The following is a 25613-nucleotide window of genomic DNA, read 5'->3' as shown; positions in this document are numbered from 1 at the left end:
AAAGATACCCTACATGTTGTAATTGGGTCCCGCCAAAAGTAACGGACGCTCTGAACAGTGGGTATGGTTAGAGCTGCTGCCAATCCTGTTGTACCATTATGATTGGGTCACTGCACCTGTGTCACAGTTTCCTGTAACTCCCCCTTCCCGAACCCCATAAAAACCCTGCTCAGCCCTTGCTGGGGGCCCTCAGCCCGGACCCACTGCGCTGGTGAAGGCTGTGAGCCCGAACTTAGGCCCGGCGAGCCTGAGCCATAATAAAACTGCCCTTTGCTTTTGCATGCGTGCCTCGGTCTCCCTGGCGGGTTCAGGTTTTGGGGTGATATTAAAATCTTGGGCATTACACACTGATTTTGAACAGTTGTAACTGAGAAGAACAGCCAAAATAAATGACAAAGTCTGTCTCTCAGGCTGTGCTTGGGGGCTTGACTCTCACCTTACCTACAATTCTAAGGTCTCTGGAGATGAAAAGACATGAATCTTCAGCTACCTAGAGAATTACCCATAATGACTTATTTCCCCAAAGTTCTGACCAACCATGGCCCCAGACGGAGCTATTTTTATCCTATTCTGTTTTTTAAGTTTATCCATTTATTTTGAGAAAGAAAGCATGAGTTAAGGAAGGGCAGAGAGAGAAGAAAGAGAATCCCAAGCAGACTTCACACTGTCAGCATGGAGCCCAACACAGCTTTCAGACCTGTGAGTTGTGTGATCTTGACCTGAGCTGCAGTTGGATGCTTACTGGGCCCCCAGGCGCCCCGGTGATTAGCTATTGTAAAGGCTACGTGTGGTCTTTCTGTAGCTATTTCCTGTTTTGGCTTAAGGGAAAAGACACTTTTCATTACGTGTATGGTCTTGGTCTATTGTTTTGTGAAATGAGGAAAAAACCTCCAAAATACTAAGAAATATTTGCGGCCTCTTCAACATGCTGCGGTCTGACATTAAAGAAGCCTCTAACGGGGACGCCTTGGTGGCTCCGTCGGTTAAGCCTCCGACTTCGGCTCAGGTCAGATCTCACGTTTGTGGGTTCAAGCCCCGCATCAGGCTCTGTGCTGACAGCTAACTCAGAGCCTGGAGTCTGCTTCAGATTCTGTGTCTCCCTTTCTCTCTGCTCCTTACCCTCTCATACTCTGTCTCTCTCTGTCTCTCAAAAATAAAATTTTAAAAATTTAAAAAAGAATGAACCAGGGGTTCCTGGGTGGCTCAATAGGTTGAGCATCTGACTTTGGCTCAGGTGTTGATCTCACAGTTCGTGGGTTTGAGCCCCGCATCAGGCTCTGTGCTGACAACTCAGAGCCTGGAGCCTGCTTCTGGTTCTGTGTCTCCTTCTCTCTCTGCCCCTCCCCCTCTCATGCTCTGTCTCTTTCTGTATCAAAAATAAATAAAGCATTTAAAAAATTTTAAAAAAAGAAGAAGAAGCCTCTAACTGACGCACAGCTCCCTGTCCGTCCATCAGAGAGCTGCGCACAGCGAGGGGGACTCTGCCCACCTGCTTCCACAAAGGCCCCGGGACCCCTCTCCCCACCTGCCCTCAGGCGTGCACACCCCCCTTCTGACACCTTCACCTCCTCATTCCAGCTCAGAAAAGTGGCTCTAGCCATTATTCCCTGTCCTGCAGCATTTTCCTCTCCTCCGATTTCCCTCTTCACAATTAAAACATGTTCACACATCCCCACCACACTGATAAAAATAGTGGTTTTCTCTACCCCTTCATAGCTTCATTTCCGCTCGGCCTACTCAGGGTCCCTGCTAGGATGCCTGTGGGCGTTCCGAAGTCACCACACCTCCCTGCCCCCAAAACAAGCTCTTTTCCAGCCCCGGGAAACTACCCTCCTCCCGGTGGGCCACCCAAGGCGTGAGCCTGGCTTCTTCCCCCTCTCTACGCCTAGTCAAGTGCGGAATTTTCCCTTCCGGAGATCACCGTACTGTTATTCTCTCCTGATCCCCCTGCCCTCCCCAGTTCAAGCCTCTGGCCACAGCTTCTTAACTGGTTCCCTCCAGGCTTGTCCTACTCTGGTCGGGTGTCTTCAGGGCCTCTAGGACTTCAATACTGTCAGTCCAGTCAAGTCATTCTTTTGCTTAAAACCTTTCAGGGGTGTCCGGGCGGCTCAGCTGGTTGAGTGTCCGGCTTGGGCTCAGGTCATGATGTCATGGTTCAAGAGTTTGACCCCTGATCAGGCTCTCTGCTGCCAGCTCAGAGCCTGGAGCCTGCTTCGGATTCTCTGTCTCCCTCTCTCTCTCTGCTACTCTCCCGCTCTGTCTCTCTCTCTCTGTCTCTCTCTCTCTCTCTCTCAAAAATGAATAAACATTAAAAAAATATTTTCTAAAACTTTCAATACTGCTCAGCCCTTAGTCCCCGAGTAAAGGGTGAGCCCCTCAGCCCGGCTTCGAGGCCTTTTGTGGCGGCCCCATCCTCCCGCGGTAGCCTCTCACCAGGCCGCCTCCAGCCTCATCACGTACACACGTGCAGGTGCACGCACACACTCTTGCACGTGTTCCACGGACTCACGCTCTCCTGCTCTCCCTTGCCTCCAGGCCTTTGCACGTGCCACTCGCTCTACCTGCAGTGCTCCGTTCACTTTTTACTGAAGGATGAACATTAATTCACCCTTTGGGCACAGATGCGTTTCTCCTCTGGGAACTCTTCCAAACTATGGCTCTTCTCCTGCCCGCCCCGCCCCCCCAACTCACAGACGCTGCTGCTGGCTGAATCTTTATGTCCCTGGGTCCTCCCTGAGGACTTTCTCTGCTGGCCTGAGCACCCTTTGCCCTGATGCACACCAAGTCAGAAGTGCAGGAAAATGGTTATCGCCAGAGTCCAGCAGTCTGGAACCAACGGATGGACCAAGGTTGGTCCCTAGAGCCCTCGTGCCACGGAGGTTAAACTCCAAGCACCTTCAGTGGGAACCGGCGTGATGACGACCTTACTGGCCGCCTTCTCTTCCATGTATTCCTTCTTCTCACCCTCTCCGTGCTTCTTGGGGTCACTTCCCAAACCATCCACTTGCACTTTAACATCTTGGGGTTTGCCTCACAAGGGATCCCCACTAAGACATTGCTTCTCCTTCATTCTTCCGTGCGTGATCATCAGGTCAGCTGCCACACTAAAACTAACTGTCCTCATTCAACTGTTCGTTGTCTGTTTTGGGCATCTCGTGTGCCCCCAGTACCCGCCCAGTGCCAAGCGGACATAAGCACCGTCAACGCGGCAGACAGATGCTTGTAAAGAAATGGGTAGTTGAACAGATGCACGGATGCAAGAAAGGACGTGCAAATGGATGAATGACTAAATGAACAAATGAATCCTTTCTATTAGACTGACAACTTGACCTGTCCCCCTAACGGAGCTAGAGTGTCCTTCATCCCTGGGCCAACACTTGCCTTTTTTGTGGACTCTTCATCAGAATCTGATCCTGGAGGCTGGTCTTTCCCAGAGTCTCTCAAAAAAAACGACTTTCGTCTCCTATTACCAAACAGCTTTCTCTTCTTTGGGGAAAAAGATGAGGTCTCGAGGGAATTAAGTGAACTTCTGTCAATTCCCATGGCAACCAGAGCCTTAGAAAGTAAACAAACGCAATTAGTATGGGGATGACGCCTCCCCATAAAATGCTGCCAACGACCTGAGCTTCTCGGGCGGGCATTCTCTCCTCTGAGACACCACCCCACTCACATCGCCCCTCACCGACTCTGGGTATGCCAGCTTCGCTACGGAGGGACCCATCCTGTTTACTTCTCTGCAGAGACTGCAGCCACAAAGGCAAGGTTAACTCTTTCATGTCTCCATCACTAAACCGTAGCCGGCATCTAGCAGGTGCGAGGCGCTCAACACGTGTCAGGGCTTGATGATGCCGGTACTAAACGTGATGGGCTTCCCCCCCACAAATCTCTGCAGAGGATGAGAAACAGTATAGAATGTGTTCCTGAAACCTTAGAACTGGGGAAATGCGAAGAGGCCAAGAAACAATGAGAATGGCCTGTGCACGCGACGGGAATTTCAAGAAGAGAGGTCATCCGGCTGCTGTTTCTAGAGCCACTTTCCCGCTTTCCGGATCCTCCCAGGCAAAGGCCCTGAACGCAAACATCCCCAGAGTCCCATAAGCAAGCCTGCAGCAGAGCCTTAGTTTGCGTATACGTACATTTTACCCTCTAGCCCCAGCGTGGGGTCTGTCCCATGAGGCCCAGGTCTCAGAGACTGAGGGCGCCCTGTTCTCAGGAGCTCTGTGCCTGGACATCTTAGCAAGACAGCCATGGAGTCAGTCTTCAGGGGCTTAAATTGTCAGAAAAGCACAGTAGAGAAAGCTCTGGCCTCATTTAGAAGGCTTGAGCCTCAGGCTGCCTCACGGCCCCTGCAGTCCACCCCCAGCGGACCCCACCGCCTGGCAGTGCCTGTGCCCACCTCCTTCTCCTCCTTCAGCAGCCGCTGGGCCTCCTGGAACATCTTCTCCTTGGCCTCGGTCTCGGCGGCGACATTTCTGTTCTGCTCCTCGTAAGCCATGGTGACAACAGCCAGGGTTAAGTTGATCAGGTAGAAGGAGCCCAGGAAGATGACGACCACGAAGAAGAAGACGGAGAAGAGCCCCGAGGTGCGCAAGGTCTGCAAGGGACCGAGCACACGCTTGGGCTGCAGCCTTTTTCCACGGGAGGTGGCCGTCACCTCTAGCAGGCACAGTGTATTAGCCAGCGGCCCGCCCAAGACCTGGAGGGAATCTGGAGGAAGACGTCTAGGAAGAGGAGGTGCTTTTTGGGTGTTTTTGGTGGTTCTTTTGGTGTTTCTAACAGAATATTTGGAGTAGAATTTGGTGTTTTGGGTGGGTTTTTTTGGTGTTTTTGGCGGTTCTTTTGGTGTTTCTAACAGAATATCTGCAGTAGAATTTAACAGCACAACTGCTGAGGGCGAGAAGAAGAGCCCAAAGGTGGAGAGTGGATGGCAAGTTATGAATAAACGACAGAGAGATAGACTAGTGATTGAGGGAGAGGGAGGGAAGAGGAAGGGAGGGATGGGGTATGCGAAGGGAGGAGAGGTAGCTAACCTGCTGATAGAGCTTCTCCCAGGAATCTTGGGTCATAAGCCGAAACATGGAAAGAAAAGACCAGCCAAAGTTGTCAAAATTGGTATAATTATAGTCAGGGTTCCTTTTGGTGTGGTTGCACTGATATTCTTCAGAACAGGCACTAGACAGAAACAAGGGAACAGAGGAGGAATTACGTTCCAGGCCTGCTGCGCTCCTGCCTCCCACCCATCCTGGCCAATGCACCTGCTCTTCTGCGGACCCCGCTCCCACTGGAAAGCCCTGGGTGCAGAGCAGCGGGTCGAGGGACTGTGTCCCTGCAGCCACGCCCCCAGCCCCACCTCGCTGCGGGCACCCACTGGCTCTTTTCAAATGGATTGATTAGTAAGTTCATTTCTGGGAGCGTTCTTTGACCACTCTATTGTGCCTTGCTCTTTTTCACGGAACAATATGGCACAGAGGCCTTTCCATATGGGCACACAGGGAAATACCTCATTTCTTTTCATGTCTTACAGCCTCACGATTCCTTTAACTGCTGTGCTAATGGTGGACATTTAGCCTTCCATTGTTAAGAGCCTTTTTGGTCTCACAAACATTTGGGTTTTAATTGACCAACAATGGATATCGTGTACGTGGGTCTTTGCCCACGTCATCAGAGCACGCGTCACTAAGTGCATCCATCAGATAATACTAAGGGTACGTACTTTCTTCATTTTTGATAAATACAGTAGTTGGGTCGAAGCAGTACATGCATGCGGTTTAAAAATCAGGTGAGACCCAAAGGCTTGTAATTAAGACCACTCCATCTCTCTTTAACCACCATTTCCATGCCCCAAAGTCAACAACTTTCAACTCTAAATGTCCGCACCTCTAAAGATAATATTGATGCTGATATCTATCAGTTTTAGTCCTTGGTGATTGAGTGGCTGCTCTGGTAGATGAGGGTTAGCTCCTCAACCTCCTATCGCACTCCATCACTACTTACATCCCTCCTTCCAGAAAAATACTGTGGCCTGTTGATGGTTCTCCCGGGTCAGATCCATTTTTTGTTGGCTCTTGTGTGTTGTTTTTTCCAAGTTTTATTTCCTCATTTTTCTGGAACAAATCTCACGTGGCTTCTTAAGAAGACTAGGTAAGGGGCATCTGGGTGGCTCTGTCAGTTGAGCTTCCAACTTCAGCTCAGGTCACGATCTCCCGGTTCATGGGTTCAAGCCCCGCGTTGGGCTCTGTGCTGTCAGCTCAGAGCCTGGAACCTGCTTCAGAGTCTGTGTCTCCCTCTCTCTCTGCCCCTCCCCTGCTTACACTGTCTCTCTCTCTCCCTCTCAAAAATAAACAAACATTAAAAAATTTTAAAAAAAGAAGAAGAAGAAGACTAGGTGATCATTGCCTATGTGAGTATACCTTTATTCTACCCTCACAGTTGATTGATAGTTTGGTCAGAAGTAGAATTTGGTTTGAAAATTATTTTTCCTTAGAAATATGAAGGCACCTGTGCTGCTGTTGAGAATCCTGATGTCATTCTGACTTTTGTTCCTTTGCGGGTAAACCTCTTCTCTTTGTTTTAAGGTCTTTACTCCTAAAGGATCTGAAATGCACAGTGATGCACTTGGCATGGCCTTTCTTAATTTGCTGTGTTGGGACACAGAAGGACATGCAACCTCAAGCTCAGGAAAATTCTTTGTATTGTTGCATTGCTAATTTCCTCCCTTTTGTTTTTTCTGTGTTCCGTTTCAGGAATTTCTATTTGGTTGAACGTTGGAATTTTTGGATTGATATTTATTCTCATATTTTCTGCCTCTGTATGTTGTTGCTAATTTCTGGAGTATAATCCTCAACTTAATCTTTAAAAAAATTTTTAAATATTCATTTATTTTAGAGAGAGAGAGAGAGAGCAAACACACATACGCATGTGCACATGAACAGGGGAGGGGCAGAAAGAGGGGGATACAGAGGATCTGAATCAAGCTCTGTGCTGACAGCAGAGAACCCGAAGTGGGGCTCAAACTCACAAACCATGGGATCATGACCTGAGCCAATGTTGGATGCTTAACCGACTAAGCCACCCAGGTTCCCCTCCTCAGCTTAATCGTTTAATGCTATTATTGATTTTTTGTAATCATGTTACCAAAAAAAATTTCTGTGTTCACTGTGCCTTTCTCATAATGAGCTATTTTTGGTTTTCTGTATACAATATCTCTTTTAATTTCACTGAGGACCCTATTTAAGGTTTGAAAAGTCCTTTCTGGTTCTCTCTAAACTGCTGTTTTGTCCACAGCTCTCATGGCCTGAACGTTCGTGTCCTGAAAGTCGTGCCTTGCAATCATAATCTCCAGTGTGATACTGTTTGGAGGTGGGGCCCGTGGATAATGGTTAGAGCAGGAGAGTGGAGCCTCATCATGGGAGTCGTGTCCACATGAAAGAGACCCCAAAGAGATCTCTCACCCCCTTCCGGGCATGTGAGGACACACCAGAGAAGACTGCCACCTACAACTTGGAAGAGACCCTGGCTAGAACCCAACCAACCTGGTGCCCTGATCTTGGACTTACAGCCTCCAGAGCTGTGAAAAATAAATTTCTGTTGTCTATAAGTCACTCAGTCTACTGTATTTTATTACAGCTGCCTGAACTATGACAGTGATAATTTTTCCTGTTTCTTTATGTCGGTCCCCTTTATGCCGGAGGCTTTCTTCAGATACATGGTAAGCCTGTGCTGCTTGGTCACATTTAATCTAAGGTCCTGACCAGCTGATTGGGAGTTGGCTTGGTGGGCAGAATAGGATTTGGTGAGTGGTCAGCTTTGGGGTAGGGTGACTCAGAAAGAGGACATCCATTGCACCCCCTTCTCCCAGACCTCAGTGAAACCCTGCGAAGTCTCAGTGCCCTTATCTTCTGTGAAACTACTGGGGTCGAACCCAACATACTTGATTTACCTTATTTCCTGGTCACCATCCAGAATATTAGCTTGTTTTGCCCGCTATCTCCCTGTCTGGATATGCCTTCCTGTGAACCTATACAAGTGACTAAATCTCTCCTCAGTGTTCTCATCTCTGCAAAGATAGCACAAGTCACTCACCCCGGAAGGAAGAGAAACACCTCTAAACAGTTTTCTGCCCTCTACACTTCCCACCAGCCTCCCACACGCACTGGTGCACAGTGTCCCTGCCAACACCTTATTCAATTCACAAGTCTTGCTCTTTGTGTCTCTCAAATGTCTTTGGAACCCATCCATCCATTTCCCATCATCTCCACCGCACGACTTCGTGACTCTCGTCTATATCAACATAGTCTCCTAAGTGGCTGCCTCATTACTCCATGTATCCATTCTCCATGTAGCAGCCACAGGGTCTTTATAAACACCTAACCTGGCCACATCTTGTTTCCTTGGGATCCAGGTAAAAACCCTTGGCCCTGATGGCCTACCAGATGCTGCAGAGCTAGTTCCCGTCTCCTGCCCCTCTGCCTACCGAGCTGCTGGGTTTCTTCTTGCTCCCCTCTGACCACTTAACCTCAGGTGCAAAACCTTTCCTATTCTACTAAATGGAATTGTTCACACTACCTCCTCCCCTACCAGAACCTCCTACTCATGCTTCAGAACCAGCTGGTTGGTCTTCAGGGAACGGAGCAGCCAGCAAAGGCTGAAGACCGGGCCTGGGCCCTGGGCACATGGGGACTTGCCTCAGAGGGCGACCCTACTAGACCTGCCATCTCCTCGGAGACTGCCGTGCTGTGATCAGTGGGGAGGATCATGTACTGGGAGTCGGCCATCTGTAAAGCACCCGAGCTTTGCGACTGTACTTAGACTAGAGAACTGAGGCTGCCATACAAGCTTAGAGAGACGCAGACACAATAAAGACCATTCAGAAGCCAAGGCTGCTGTGCCTGTGTGTCCAGGTGACCCAACCCCCCTTGCATTTTGCCCTCAGTGACTGTCCCTGCCCTGTGTGGGGTCCAGGGAGCACTGTACGTGGCGGCTTTGGTCCCTTCAGTAAATGAAAGCACTGTGGATGCAGTGTGTCATGTCAAGGACCATTTCAGAAAAGCCAGTAAACTCCGTGTTAGATTCAAGCCCATGGTGTCTTGTGTGTTGGGCTGAATCTGAACCTGTGGCCGTCCCACGTGGTACTGGAGGACACTGCTCTCATTTTCTGGACAGGGTTATGTCCCCGGTTCTTTCTCTCAGTATCTACACATCTCTCTTAAAACGCTCCTCATACTTTCTAAGAGTCAACACATCTCTCTCTTTCCTGCGAGATGCCAGCTTCAGGAGGAACGTGCTCTTAGTTCATACTGGCACTCCTGGGCCTAGCACAGAGCTTGGCTGCTGTTGGCCTCCCAGACTTGTTCCTGAGGAACAAATTTAGCCTACTTTATGACAATGACTTGCTTAGTATCTTCATTTGAAATACACTCATTAAATCATCCTGGATTGGATTTCTCACCACAGAGAGCACTGAGACCCTGGAAGAAAGAAGGGTATCCCCAAAGGGCCAGAGGACCACAAGGGGCTTGTGAACACACACAAAACTGTGTACAAAATTAGAGGCATTGGTAATCAACACATGAGCACCCGAGGGAGATGCTCGGGTAGTCCTGCCTCAGGACCATGTGCCATTGAACAGGAAGTAAGGACTCCACCGGGCTGTCGGGCATAACATCCCTCCTAACCTTTGAAAGCCCTGAACACTCGCTGCACAAAGTCAACGCATGACATTCACAATAGGTTTTTTCAGCTACAAAGTCAACATAACCGTGAGGGAGAAGGGAAGCTTCTCCAAACACTTGGAAATAATGATCATATTAATTTTTAGAATTATATTAAATGAATTTTTATTATCTTTTGAGTTATATTAAATTACAATAAGCTTGCTACTGTAATTTTATTGTTTTATTATTAATTTTAAAAACGATTTATTTTATTTTTATTAATTATAGCGATGAGTTGTTAATAACTTAACAATGCGTGTCTAAACTTGCTGAGACACACGTGAGACTCAGGGCTGTTTGCACAGCCACACTGCCTCCTCGAGCCGTCAGATGAGGACCGTTTGCAACGTCACCCCGAAAGGTCCCCACGTGCTCTGCTTGGGAGAAAAACGGGTAGTGTGAACCTCTTACCTTTCACCCATCCAGCTGCCACACATTCTGAATTCAGAATCTTTCTTTTCAAAGCAACTGTCTGATAAGGAAAGAATCATAAATTCAGATTAAAAAACAAACCTGAAAGGATGGACAACAGCAAATGGTTCAGGGCTGTTTGGAACCGATGGTCTGGAATCCTCGAAAATGATCAAAGTGTGCAGCCAGAGAAGCAGAGAGGAAGCCCTCAGTAGGGAGCAATAGAAAAGGAGGGAAAGGAAGAAGGACCAGGGGAGGCATGGGCACCGCCATGATCCTGCGGCCTCTCAGTGCATAAAACTGAACCAGGGACCAGGCCTTGGGAGAAGCCGGACACAGACTCAACCCATGAGAAGCTGCATAAACCAAGACAGACACGGAAACGGGGTAGCCCGTGAGACCCAAGACACGTGAGACCTCAGTGTGGAGAGGGTGCAGCAGAAAAAGAGGTGATACCGGGGCACCTGGGTGGCTTAGTCAGGCGAGCATCTGACTTTGGCTCAGGCCATGGTCTAACAGTTGGTGAGTTCAAGCCCTGGGTTGGGCCCTGTGCGGACAGCTCAGAGCCTGGAGTCTGCTTCGGATTCTGTGTCTCCCTCTCTCTCTGCCCCTCCCCTGTTCGTGCTCTCTCGCTCTCCCTCCCTCTATCTCTCTCTCAAAAACAAATAAACATTTAAAATTTTTAAAAAAGAACGAATATCATTAGAGAAAATATTCAGGAAGGAGGGAATTTTCTGGCCACATCCAGGCATTCTGAAAACTTCTGCAAAACATGATGAGGGGCACCGGGGGGGCTCAGTCAGCTAAGCCTCCAACTCTTGATTTTGGCTCAGGTCATGATCCCGGGGTTGTGGGACTGAGCCCTGTGTTGGGCTCCATGCTGGGTGTGGAGCCTGCTTAAGTTACTGTCTCTCCCTCTGCCCCTCTCCCCCAGTCACATGCATGCGCTCTCTCTGTCTCTCTGTCTCTCTGTCTCTCTCTGTCTCGCTCACTCCCTCCCTCTCTCTCAAATTAAAAAAAAAAATAAAGCAAAACCTGACAATGAGTGGGCAGATCCCCAGGGAAAGGACGGGCGCCAACACCACTTGTGCGGATACGGCTTCAGGCTTTGCCTTCTCCATGGAAACCCAAAGACTGAGGCAGTGCTCTAAGAAACCCTGGATGGATGAAATCATCCTTCCTCCTAAGAGGCTCTGTAATGCAGATCTGTAGACAGCGTGAGCGGTGACAGTAAAAGTTAGCCGTGCACAGACCGAGGCGTAAAGGGCAGGATTCTTACCCTCAAAGTTATCCGCGTCCCTACAGCTCTTCTTGACGCATCTCTGGTTCAGACTGCCCTTGAAGAGCTGCTGACCTACCAGGGCGAAGATGCTGAGGCAAAAGAGAGTCAGGATCATCACATCAACAAGCTTCTTCACAGAGCGCAGCAAGGCCCCAACGATGACCTTCAGACCTGGGCAGGGCGGGGAAGAGAGGCATGGGATGAAGCCCCGCACTCAACACAGCAGGCACAGGCGAAGGGCATGGCCTGCATGTCCGGGGCCTCAGATGTCACCTGACTGCAGGCTGGAGTTGGATTCTAACTCTGCCTGAGGAGGCATGTGACCTTGGGCAGATGCCAGGCTAGGGCTCAGCCCTGTGCCTGTGACAGGGCTGATGCGAAGAGCACGTCAGAAGACTCGGAGCAGAAACATCCCATAGAGGAGACCTGATTACAGTCACGCAGACAGCTCCCAGCTGGGGTCACATGCGGCACGAAGGCCAAAGTAGGGGCCCTAGAGAAGGACACAGAGCCGCGTTAACATCCGGCAGCCGCTACCCACTACAAGTCACACAAGAGGCCATGGCACGTCAATCCATCGGGGGGGCAAGGAGCTAGAAGGAGGAGCGCTCTCTGGACCCAGATAATGAGAATACTCTAGCGGAGAAAACTCAGATTACTACTTATAAGAGAGTTGTTTTTTTTTTAATTCGAGAAATATTTACTAACCACCTACTGTGTCCATGGCACACTACTAGGCTGCCAAGTTACAACATAAGGACACAATCTTTGGTATGACGGTAAATGTTTAAAATCAGCTGTCTGGGGAGGGGAGAGGGGGTGTGTGTGCAGGGAAATCCCCATCTGTAGCATTTACAGACTTCCTTGTTTGCAGAACCGTGTAGCAGATCCCGTTTTCCCTCCCACCCACCTGGTTTCAGGCTAAGCAACGTGGCATCCTGGGTGCAGAGTGGGAAAAGGACGCACACATTTTACTGTTGAGGAGCCAGAGTGCGCCAGCCCCACACCCCGCCGCACCAGGCTCTCTGCCCTCAGCACCGCTGGGGAGCCCGACCAGACAGGACTTACAGTGTGTGGATGACGCAGAGGGACAGAGCTCCCAGGGATCGGTGTAAACCACGACTGGTAGACTTGAGAAGAGGAAGTGGCATCTCATGGGGGCCAAGCTTGCAGCAAACGACCTTCCCACAAAGTGCAATGCAAGGAGGAGGAGGCGTGAGGCCAAGCGGGGACACTCAGTGTGTTCCCAGCTGCCGCCAAACAAGTGGATGCTTCAACCTTATCTAAGCCCGACTCTTATCCGTACCAACACGCTGAGTCTTCTCCAAAGCAAGAAGACTTGGATGAAAGATGGCTGTGATTCCTGAATCATTTTCACACAGTCCCTTAAAGGATCATACCTCACAGCCTTGCTTCCGGAAAGTATCCAGGCATCTCGTGTGTTTCGTGAGTCCAAACAGAGACTATGGTCACCTGTTTAGAGATGAAGAAGGAAACCCTACATGTGCTAAGCGACTGCCTGATACACATTTTACCCACAGGAAACACAAGGCACAGAATCTCTCACTTAACCTACGAAACCAAGGTCAACCTTGCAAAAGAGGAAGAAAAGAAGGAGGGGGCAAGTTCTACGTAAAGTGTCCTGCCTGCCAGGTTATCATTGTGCAGTTGTTTTTCTGAGGTTTCAAGAAATAACCAACCCACTGCCTCTGTCTGAAAGGATCCAAATTGCCTAGAATTTTCGTAGTGGAGCTAAGCATTGATAGAAGAGACTAGAAGGAGTGGGAAGAGGGCGAGGGGGAAGGACGGCAGAGAGGGAATATTCTGTAGTAAAGATGTTTTAATGTAAAGGGAGAGCGGAAGCAGAGGGCAAGGGTACGCCTAGTAACCTCAGCTTTGGTCATCTGTAGTTCATAGTCAGGACCCATCCTTAACTCCATCCTGGTGCAGAGCGCATCTTCTTTACCTGGCCCCCAGGATTCACCTTCCCTCCTCCTTTCTTCCTGGCTCCTGCTCATCCCCTTTGCTGATTTCTCCTCTTCTCCCTTCCCCTTAAGGTAGCAGTGTCCTGGGACCAGACCGTGGCCCTTTTCTTTCCTGCATCTAGGCTCACTCTATTTGGGAATCACATGAGATGTCATGGCTCCAAGTATCATCTATAGGCTCCTGTCGATGGATGAGCTCATACGTTTCCAAAATGATACCTCCAGACTCATATACCTAATCACCTACCTGGTACTTCCACTGATGCCTCACAGCCATCTCAAACAGAACTGTCCAATGCGAACTCCATATCCGACCTCCAGCCCTGCTCCTCATCAGTTAATGATGACTTCTCTTCCCCCAAAAAACTTGACTCATCCTTGACTCTTTTCTTTCGCTCACACCACACATACAAGCAGCCTATTGGGAAATACTATTTTTACCCTCAGATTTCTAGAGTCAGACCACTACCCACCAGCTCCTCCACCACCACCTGAGCTGAGAACATGACCATCTCTTTGCTTGGATTATGACAGTGGTCTCTTGTGTCTGAGTTCTCTGAGCAGCAGACGCTCTGGAACGGTGAATGCAAGGGTTCTGTGGGTGACACGTCTGTGAAGACAAAGGGGAAGCGAGCGTAGCTGGCACGGAGGGCCTCAGGCCGTGACACGAGGCTGACAGCTGGCAGAGGACAGTGGGAAGGAAGCAGGAGTGGACAAGCAGAGCCACTGCGAGCGAGGTTCAGCCAGGCTGCTGAGGAGCCCGGAACCAAAGTCCCCCGTTGGACAGGCCCACGTCCTTTAGGAAGGGCCTGCACTAGGTCCCTGACGTGCAGGGGAAGCTTGACTGTGGCATGGACACGGACGCAGTGGGGAGTCCGGGGACGTGGCAGCTGGGACCGTTATTCAGCTATGCTCCCTGCAGCAGGTCTGCACGGCGACTGCCATGTCTCCTATCTGACTTCCCTGCTTCCACCTTTCTGCCCCTTTACTCTGTTCTCCATGTTCTTCATTCTAATCTCCAGCCAGAGTAGTCCATTTAAAACCTGTCAGATTAGATGCACGGATAAATGAGATGTGGTAAATGTACACACACACACACACACACACACACACACACACACACACACACACAATGGAATATTACTCAGCCATAAAAAGAACCAGAGTCCGCTATTTGCAAAAAAAAATGGATAGACCTAGAGGGTATTATGCTCAGTGAAATAAGTCAGATGGAGAAAGACAAATATTGCATGATTTCACTTAGATGTGGAATCTCAAAACAGAAACTCATAAATACAGGGAATCAAGTGGTGGCTGCCAGAGTGGTAGAAGATGGAGGAGGGGCAAAATGGGTGAAGGGGGGTGGGCGGTGTGGGCCTCCAGGTCTGGAGGGAGTAAGCCGCACAGAAGAAACGCACAACAGAGGGACTCTAGAAGCCCGGGGGTGGCTTAGTCGATTGAATGTCCAGCTTTTGATTTTGGCTCAGGTCATGGTCTCACGGTTCATAGGATCAAGCCCCATGTCCAGCTCTGCCCAGACAGTGGGGAGTCTGCTTGGGGTTCTCCGTCTCTCTCTCTCTCTCTCTCTGCCCCTCCCTTGCTTGCACTCTCACTCCATCTCTCTAAATCAATAAATAAACATTTAAAAAAAGAATAGGGAATACAATCAATGGCATTGTAATAGTGCGGTACAGGGACAGATGGTAGCTACACTTGTGAGCACCGCATAGTGTATAGAGCTGTTGGGTCACTGTATCACACGCCGCAAACTAACAGAACATTGTGTGTCGGCTTGACTCCCATAAAAACAAAACAAGACAGAAACATTGTCGGATCGTGGGACTCCTCTGCTCAAAGCCCTCTCATGGCTCCCGTTTGTCTCTGAGCAAAGCCCCAGTCCTCCTAGGCATCCATGCCTCCCCTCCACCAGTGCGGCCCACCTGGCCCCTCGCTCTGTCTGCCCCGCCCCGTCCGTATCCTTTCTACTTCTGTCACTGCGCCACTGGCTCCCGCCGGTGCTCAGAGCGCTCTTCCCCATGCATCTACTCGTGAACCTCCCTCACCGCCGTCACATCCACTGCCAGACCCCCTAGGGGACGGAAGGGACCTACCCAATGACACCTCCCCCGATCACCCTACTGAAAACTGCATCCGGACTCGCTGAACTCATGACTTCCGGTAGCCCTCATGCTGTTTCCTTTTCCTTTTTCTTTTTCCAGAGCACATAGCACTTTCTAACAGAGCAGGAAATTACTTACTTATTATAGTTATTGCTCAATACCTGTCTCCCTAACCCCACTCAGAATGTCAACCCCCATGAGGGCAGGGACTCTGTGTTCACTCACTGACGTACCAAGTAGCTAGCACAGTGTCTGGACGTAGTAGGTGCTCAAAGACACATTTGTTGAATGAGCAAATAAATGAATAAAGCAGAATTTGTTTGGCTTGGGTTTACAGGTCACCTTGAATATTCCTCCTACTAAGAGGCAACGTTGGGCGTCAGCTCGACTCACCTGAAACCACTGAAATCGCTTTCAAAGCTCTGAAGACTCGGAAGGTCCGCAGGGAGGACAGGCTGATGCCGCTGGTGTTGATGTTCGGTAAGTACATCACGGACCTAGGAGACAAAGCACAGGGGGAGCCTGGCCTCCTCAGTCCTGCAGCCCAACTGTGCATCCGCAAGGCCACAAACAAACATGGCCTCAGCCCTCTGTCCGCCGCGGTGAAACCTGGGGCCTCACTTTCTCGACCCCACCCTCGTCTCGAGGTCTGGTAATATCGCTCTGCGTTGCCGTGGACCACAGAGTGCACGGGAGGCTGTTTTCAGCTAATTTTTCACATTTGGGCCTAGATGAAGATCCCTTGAAATAGTCCATGCAGCTGTGGCTACAGCATCCAATAAGAGACATCAGCCACAACGTTTACTGACTGACTACCAAGATCCAGGCCCGGTGCGCTTCCATCAGGTCCGGCGACGTGGCCGTGGCAGAGGGACCGGGCCGTCTGCCTCTGCGGCTCTCACCACTGCGCGGCACCGCTTTCAGCGGCCCAAATCACACAACCATCGAATTCCAAATATAAAACTCGGGGATTATAGCATCTACCTCAAAGGGCTTTTGCAAAAACTAAATAGGAAATCGTAGGCCAAATGCTTAGGACGACGGCCGGCACCAGTTAAGTAAGGACAGTTCGTTGTTACCGTGCCAGTGACGCCATGGCTCTTCTTGTTCTTCACTTTGCCGGCTCTGCCTTAGCATTCAGATGCCAAACTGATGTCCTTTCCTTCAGGAAGAACTTCAACCCCTACCTCACATCGTATACGGTCTGCACGCAATCATTAACTCAAAACTGGCCATGTGCTTAAACATAAGGGCAAATCTATACAACTCCTAGAAGGAAATGAGGGGAACTCCTTGAGAGCTTGTGGGAGCCAAAGATTCTGCAGACTCTGCGGCTCCTCCCACACATTCTGACAGCCCGACACATGCTCAGCTCCTGTCCCCACACTCACCCGAACCAGACTGCGCTGCTTGCTAGTTTCCTCTCTTCCCATCTGGGCTGCAAGCTTCAAGAGGGTGAGAACCATGTCTGTTTGTTTTGTTTTGTTTTCATTGTCACAGCCCTTGTATCTTGCACAGAACTTGGCCCATAATAGGCCACTGTTTGGGGAGTGAATGGCTGAAGGAGTAAGAGCACGAATGTGGCCTAGAAATGGATTCATGTGTGGAGGCCTCTGGCCAGTTGGGTGCGTGAGGCTGTTCAGGGCCAACCAACACTGCACTCAGAACTCTAGGCATGATTAGGACACACTTAGCTACTCACATGGACCCACACAGACCCCTGGTGGAAGCCAAAGAGCTTCTTTCCCACCCCAAGTCTCCTGAATTAGCGTCTTAGACATTCTTACGCTGTTGCAATGACAATGGAGTCCAGCCAGTTCCATGGATCTCGAAGAAAGGAAAACTCATCCAGAATGAAACCTCTTGCCAATATTTTTATCAAAGCTTCAAAAATATAAATCCCAGTGAAGACATACCTACAAAGTAAAGCATTCAGAACAAGAAAGAACATGATAAATGATGTGAAAGGCAGACAGCCCATCTCTTATCGGGCCTTTACGTGGTTCTATTACATTTCAATGTGACATTTAACGTTTTGATTTTTCAGTAAACCAGACTGCAGAGTGGCAAGCATCATAAGCAAGTTCTAGTGGTCAGAATTTCTAAGCAACAGGCTCACGGATAAAGTTGTTAGCTCTGTTCAGTGCTTAGCTCCGTGGCCACATTCTTGAGAGTTGTCTTAGCACACATGGGGCTTTAGGAGGGGCATTGTCACTGCTATTTTGTCATCAGGATTCTAGAAATGTCACTTTGATGCACAGAAGGGGATGATGGCAAAGAAACAAGGAGAATAAATGACAAGGTTAAAGCTGGATCTTTCTGGATCTTTCCATATCCCATGTTCATGGATCTGAAGACTTAATCCTGTTAAGACGTTCATACTACTCAAAGTGGTCTATAGATTCAGCGCAATCGCTATCAAAATCTCAATGACATTCTTTGCGAAAATAAAAAAAATTTTCCTGAAATTCACATTTCAGGACCCCAAATCTCAAAGGACCTTGAATAGTCAAAGCAATCTTGGGAAAGAAAAAGTTTGAGGTCTCAGACTTTCTTATATCAAAACTTTTCGCAAAGCTAAAGTAAGCAAAACAGGGTGGTGCTGGTATAAAGGCAGACATAGAGAACACTGGACTAGAACAGCAAGCTCAGAAAGAAGCCCTAACATATATGGTCATATGATTTTCAACAAAGAGGCCAAGACTATTCAGTGGAAAAAGGACAGCCTTTTCAACAAATAATGCTGAGATAGCTCAATATCCACATGCAAAAAAGAAAGTCAGACCCCAACATTACACCATGTGTAAAAATGAACTCAAAATGGATTAGATAGTTAAGGGCAAGAGCAGAAACTATAAAACTTCTAGAAGAAAATATTTGCAAATTATATAGCAATATAGCTGATGAGAGGTTAATATCTAAGATATACAAAGAACACCTACAACTTAATAACCAAAAAATGACACCATATACAAAAATAAACTTAAAATGGATTAAAGATTTGGGGCACCTGCGTGGCTCAGAGGGTGGGCGTCTGACTTCAGCTCAGGTCATTATCTCATGGTTTACGAGTTTGAACCCTGCATTGGGCTCTGCTGGCAGCTCAGAGCCTGGAGCCTGCTTTGGATTTTATGTCTCCCTCTTTCTCTACCCCTCCTCCACTAGTGTTCAGTCTCTCTCTCTCTCTCTCTCTCTCTCTCTCAAAAGTAAATAAAAACATTTTAAAAATGGATTAAACATTGAAATGCAAGAATCAAACCATAAAATTCCTAGATAAAAACTTAGCAGTAAACTCTGGTCTCAGCAATATTTTTTTGGTTCTGATGCCCCAGACAAGGATAACAAAAGCAAAAATAAACAAATGGAACTTCATCAAAGATCAAAATAAAAAGCTTTTGCACAACAAAGGAAACCATCAACAAAATGAAAAGGCAAACTCCTAGGGGCGCCTGGGTGGCCCACTCAGTTAAGCATCCAACTTCGACTCAGGTCATCTTCTCACAGTTCACGAGCCCCACATTTGGCTCTGTCCTGACAGCTCAGACCCTGGAGCCTACTTTGGATTCTGTCTCCCTCTCTCTCTGCCACACCCCACTTGTGCTCTCTTGATCTCTGTGTGTGTGTGTGTGTCTCTCTCTCTCTCAGAAATAAACAAACATTAAAAAAATTGAAAAGGCAACATACTAAATGGGAGAAGAGATTTGCAAATGATACATCCTGGAGGGGGTTAACATCCAAAATATATAAAAAACTCATACAACTCAGTAATATCAAGTGAACAAATAATCTGATTAAATATGGGCAGAAGACCTGAAGCGACATTTTTCCAGAGAAGACATACAGATGGCCAACACGCACATGAGAAGACATTCAACATCACCAATCATGAAGAAAATGCAAATCAAGACCACAGTGAAGTATCACCTCACACCTGTCACAGTGAATATTCTCAAGAAGACAAGAAACAAGAGCTGGCAAGTGTGCAGAAAAAAGGAGACCTTTGTGCACTGTTGGTGGGAGTGTAAATTGGTGCAGCTGCTGTGGAAAACAATATGGGGGCTCCTTTAAAAGTTAAAAATAGAAGTACCACGTGATCTAGCAATTCTACTTCTGGGTATCCAAGGAAACGGAACACACTAACTTGAAAAGATATACATGTTTCCATGTGGCATTACTAACAATAGCCAACATATGGAAGCAATCTAAGTATCCACCAATAGACAAATGGGTAAAGAAAATGTGGTATATGTACACAAGGGAATATTACTCCACCATAAAAAAGAATGAAATCTTGCCATTCATGAAAACAGATAATCTAGAGGGCATTATGCGATGTAAAATTAGTCAGACAGAGTAAGACAAATACTGTATGATTTCACTCATATGTAGAAACTAAAAAGCAAAACAAACCAAAATGGACTCCTAGATACAGAGAACAAACTGATGGTTGCCAGAGGGAGGAGACTGGGGGATGGATGAAACAGGTGCAGAGGATTAAGAGGTACAATCTTTCAGTTATAAAATAAATAAGACATGAAGACGTAATGTACATCATAGGGAATACAGTCAATAACACCATAAAACTTTGTACGGTAACAAGACTCATGATTCCACAATGTATTTAAACACTGAATCACTATACACCTCAAACTAATATAATATTAATGTCATTATGTTTCCATATAAAGATTTTAATTAAAAAACTAAATTTAAAAAGAAATAGCACAAATAAAGTAACCTAATTTAAAAATGGCTAAATGACTTGAATTAGATATTTCTCCAACGGTGGCCAGATGGCCAACAAACATATGAAAACATGCTCACGATCACTAATAATCAGGGAGATACAAATCAAAACCACAGTAAAGAAACACCTTTTACTCATTAGGATGGCTACTTTCAAAAAAACTTGTTATTTCAGAAAATAACAAGTGGGTAAGGATGCATAAAAACAGAAACTGTCATACATGACTGGTAAGATTGTAAAGTGGTGCAACCAGCCATGAAAAATACTGTGCAGGCTCAAAAAAATAAAAAATAGAAGTACCATATGATCCAGCAACTCCATTTGTGGATACACATCCAGAAGAACTGAAGCAAGATCTCAAAGAAATAGTTGCACATGCACGCTCACAGCAGCATTATTGACAATAGCCGAGAGACGGAAGCAATCCCAAATGTCCGCTGATGGATAAATAGATCAATAAGATGAGGTATATACCAAAAAATATTATTCAGCCTTAAAAAGGAAGGAAATCCTGACACATGCTACAGCATGAGGAAACCTTGAAGTCATTCTGCTAAGGGAAATAAACCAGTTGCAAAAAGACAAATACTGTATTATTCCACTTACGTGAGGCACCTACAGCCAGCTACATGGTGACCGACTGACTGAAGCGCAGTGGTTGGCAGGGACTGGAGGGGGGTTAGTGGTTAAGGGGCACGGAGTTTCAGTTTTGCAAAATGCAAAGAGTTCTGGAGTTAGATGGTGGTAATTGGTTGCACAACTATGTGAATATACTTACTATCACTTAAAATGGTTGAGATTGTAAATTTTATATAATGTGGGGGCACCTGGGTGGCTGAGTTGGTTGAGTGTCCGACTTCGATCCAGGTCATGATCTCATGGTTTGTGTGTTCCAGCCCCGTGTCGGGCTCTGTGCTGACAGCTCAGAGCCTAGAGCCTGTTGAGAATTCTGTGTCTCACTCCTTCTGCCCCTCCTCTACTTGCACTCTATTTCAGAAATATATAAACATTTAAAAAATTATATAATGTGTATTTTACCACAATTGAAACAGGTGGTCAAAAATGCTGGGTCTGCTCAAGTGCATGCCTGCACGTGTGTGTGTGTGTGCGTGTGTGCACACACACACACACACACACACACACATGTTCCACTTTTAGGGACAGAAGCAATCAATTCAAACAATCTATTGGTTCAGAGAAAAAGAAATGGACCCTTTCTGGTAGAATATCCAACCACTGTCAGCCCACAAAGCTAAGAACTAAGATCTTGAGAACTTGAAAAACCCCAAGTAGCCAAACCCAAGAGCAGAAATGGTTCTGAGCTGCTCCCTGCTTCAGCCTTTTTTTCTAAGCTGATCACCTTTTAGGTGACAAAAGAACACAGCAGATTAATTCATGTCTTCCCTGAAATTCCATTTTTAAAAATCAGGTATAATTTACAAAAGTTAAGGGTATTTTGGTAAAAGGTTGTAATTGCAGATTTGTGGGATTTTGCAAGTCTCCATCTAGATCTCAATCAAACGAGACAGCAGCCCCCGACTGCCATTTCTACCTGACCACCTGGCTCCTACCTCCCACTCCCAGCAGAAGCCTGCCCAGCAGAGGGACAGGAAGCCCAACCCGTGATCTGATATGGAGTAGAGCCATGCCCACCACAAGGATCAGGGCTTGGGAGCTCCATGACAAAGAGATCCCAGCCCACCAGGTAAATGAGGCCCTCTGGAGCATGTCATTGTCAGTTCAAGCATGCTTAGAGTATCCAATCAGAGTAGAGTCCAGGTAGGTTAACAGAACACCATCGCCTGATTCCAGGGCACTTTGGCATTCATTCTCTGAGAGCTATTGACTTGGAATCAATTTCCCGTTTAAAATTTTTCTAACCAAAGGACACTGACAAAACTAGAGAAACTCTCCCCCCATGGGCCTAATAACTCAGCCACATGCCTTCTTTTATAAAAAAAAACATTTTCAACCTCCTCCTCCCACCCTCACTTTCATGCATCCATTGCCAGTACAAATGCCACCAGGAGACAGCAGCAACCTCCCTACCCTCGACAAGGGTTCGTTCATTTCTCTGCCTTTATGGGTCTTTTAGTAGTAAAAATGACCTTCAAGCAGATTAGCACCCAGTTGGGCCACTGCCTTCCATTAATAGAAAAAAGAAGACTCATTCCACCCCCTAGGAAAGCTGAGCTTGGCAGACCACTGCTGTGGGAGCAACAGCCACTCCTGGATTCGCCTCCTCCACAGATCCCAGTCTGACTGCTAAGGTTCCCAGAGACACTGCAGCAAACAACGAGTGGCAGCTCCTGCACTCTCAGTTTGCTCCTCACGCGGAATAGCCAACTGTCTCAAGGGGAGACCATTTTCCCCAGTGATATTGCCAGGATCGTTTTTATTCTCAGCAGTGTCCATGCTCCTCACTTCAAGGCATAGTCCCAAGCTTACTGTCCTTAACTAGATCCCAAGTCTCACTTAGCAACAGAGAAGAAACAATCACTAAAAAGAAATGCAAAGAAGTAAATCTAAAAAAACCAGTAGAGAGTTAAAATGAAATACTAAACATACTTGATTAACAAAAAAGAAGGCAGGAATGGAAGAACAACAGAAAAGCAAAGGAACAAAAAACAGATGAGATCAACAGAAAACCAATAGAAAAACAGCAGACTCGAGTTTAAGCATATTCATTATTACATTAAATGCAAATGAAATAAATAATCCATTAAAAGACAGAGATTAGAAAATAGACCGCATAAAAAACAAGAACCAACTATGTGCTCTTTATAAGAGATACATTATAAATATAAAAACACAAAAGGGTTGAGAGTAAAAGGATAGAAAAAGGTATGCCATGCAAACAATGAGCCTAAGAAAACTGGCGTAGCGATATCAATCTCAGACAAAGCAAATACTAAAAGGAATATTACTAGAGATAAAGAAGGACACTTCATATTAATACAACAATGCATACATACATCAGGAAGATATAACAACCATAAACCTGTATGTGCCTAATAATAGTGCTGAAAAATACATAAAGCTTATGGAAAACAACTTGACAATAAACTATAAAAGAAAAAATACAGTAAGCAAAATTTGCCAAAATGAAGGGATAATAGACAAATTCACAATCATAGATGAAGATTTCAAGCCTCTCTTCAGTAATTCATAGAAATACTAACTGAAATGGCAAAAGGATAAAATATCTAAATAACACGATAAACCACCTTAACCTAATAGTACTATTTAGAGACAATCATATCAAACAACTGCGGAATCCATGTCCTTTCAAGTGCACGTGAACCACTCCCCCATGACAGAGCCATAAAATACGCTTCTCCTAATTTCAAAAGATTTAAATATTACAAAGTATATTCTTTCCAACAGAATTAAATTGGAAATCATTAACAATAAGGCAACTAGAAAAATAAAAAATCTTTGAAAAAAACACATCTAAATAACACATGGGACCAAGAAGTAATCATAAGAAGAAGTAGGGAATGTTTACCCAAAAGGTAATAAAAACAGAACATATCAAAATCTGTGGGATGAAGCTTTCTTTAGCAGAGCATGGTTGGAAATTTATAGCTTTATACAGTTGTAGAAGAAAAGAATGGTCTAAAGCCAACTATTTACGGTTTTGCCTTAAGAAGCTAGAAATAGAAGAGCAAATTAAGGATGGAATTAATAAAGACTTTGAAACCTTCATATATTGCAGGAATGTAAAACAGGTCAGCCACTTTGGAAAAGTTTTGCAGTTTCCTACAAAGTTACTCATATACTTAACATTTGTCACAGTAATTCTACTCCTAGGTATTTATCCAAGGGAAATGCAAACATATCTCTACAAAAAGATGTTTAATTAATTAATTAAATGTTTAGAGAAAGTGAGAACATGAGCAGGCTAGAAGGGCAGAGAGCTTCTTAAGAAGGCTCCTCATCCAGCACAGAGCCCAACATGGGGCTCTGTCTCACGACCCTGAGATCATGACCCGACCCTAAATAAAGAGTCAGATGCTCAACCGACTGAGCCACCCAGGTGCCCCCCACAAACAGACTTCTATTCATAAATGTTCATAGCAGCTTTATTCATAGTAGCCAAAAACTAGAAACAACCCCCATGTCTGTCAACAAGTGAATGGGAAAACAAATTATGATATATTTCTACAAAGGAATACAACTCAACACCAAGGAGGAGAAAAGCTAGTGATAGGAACAACAGCATGAAAGCATCTCAGAACATGCTAAGTGGAAGAAGTCAGATATCAAAGTATGGTACATACATTATATGAGTCCATTCATATTAAATTCTAGAAACAGCAATACTATTCTAGAGTGACAGAAAGCAGATCAGTATTTGTCTGGGATTGCAACTGGGGGTCAAGGGATTGATTGCCAACTGGCATGAGGAAACTTTTAGAGTGTCTGGAATGTTCTCTGTGTTGACTGTGATGGTTTCTATCACACAGTTAAATATGGGATCAAATCTATGTGAACAAAATAAGTGATTTCTTATTATTCTTTCAATTATTCAATATATTCCTAAAAGACTAAAGCAGCAAATATGTTAAATTAGAAAAACTAGGACAACATATAAGAGAATATTTATCAAAATTTAGAACTTTCTAACTTGAAAAATTAACTTGTATTACTGAATAGCCAACTAAGAATTACAAAAAGTTAACATTTTAATTATAGGAAAAACTCACTCAAACTCACAAGGAAAAAGGCAAAATGATACATGGGCAAAGATGGGAATACACAATTCACAAATTAAAACAAAAAGTCCAGCCCATCCAGAAATTAAGGAAATATAAGTATTTTTAATAGTTTATTGTCAAATTGGTTTCCATATAACACCCAGTGCTTCTCCCCACAAGTGCCCCCCACCATGACCATCACCCCCTTCCCTCCCCCTCCCCCTTTAGTCCTCGGTTCGTTTTCAGTAGTCAATAGTCTCCCATGATCTGTGTCCCTCACTCTTCCCCGCTCTCTTTCCCCCTTCCTCTCCCCATGGTCCCCTGCCAGGTCTCTCCTGTTAGACCTATGAGTGCAAACATATGGTATCTGTCCTTCTCTGCCTGACTTATTTCACTGAGCATGACACCCTCAAGGTCCATCCACTTTCCTACAAAAGGCCATATTTCATTCTTCCTCATTGCCATATAGTACTCCATGGTATATACAAACCACATCTTCTTGATCCATTCATCAGTTGATGGATATTTAGGCTCTTTCCATGATTTGGCTATTGTAGAAAGTGCCGCTATGAACATTGGGGTACATGTGCTCCTCTGCATCAGCACTTCTGTATCCTTTGGGTAAATCCCTAGCAGTGCTATTGCTGAGTCATAA

At 46.3% G+C, this 25613-nt stretch overlaps 1 protein-coding gene across 1 annotated transcript in view; it reads right to left on the bottom strand.

Annotated features, from left to right (window-relative positions):
* SCN11A (sodium voltage-gated channel alpha subunit 11) overlaps positions 1-25613 on the bottom strand; it is an 88481-nt gene that overhangs the window by 57114 nt on the left and 5754 nt on the right. The window contains exons 4-10 of the mRNA XM_029938789.1: positions 17299-17427; positions 15905-16008; positions 11404-11577; positions 10125-10185; positions 5031-5172; positions 4397-4594; positions 3382-3555 (exon numbers count right to left, since the gene is read on the bottom strand). Of these exons, the coding sequence (XP_029794649.1) occupies positions 3382-3555; positions 4397-4594; positions 5031-5172; positions 10125-10185; positions 11404-11577; positions 15905-16008; positions 17299-17427 (982 nt within the window). The remainder of the gene's footprint in view (positions 1-3381; positions 3556-4396; positions 4595-5030; positions 5173-10124; positions 10186-11403; positions 11578-15904; positions 16009-17298; positions 17428-25613) is intronic.

This window comes from Suricata suricatta, chromosome 5 (assembly GCF_006229205.1).
Source record: "Suricata suricatta isolate VVHF042 chromosome 5, meerkat_22Aug2017_6uvM2_HiC, whole genome shotgun sequence".
NCBI lineage: Eukaryota > Metazoa > Chordata > Mammalia > Carnivora > Herpestidae > Suricata > Suricata suricatta.
Note: the sequence above shows the minus strand (reverse complement) of the source record. Positions and strands in the feature narration are given on the sequence as shown.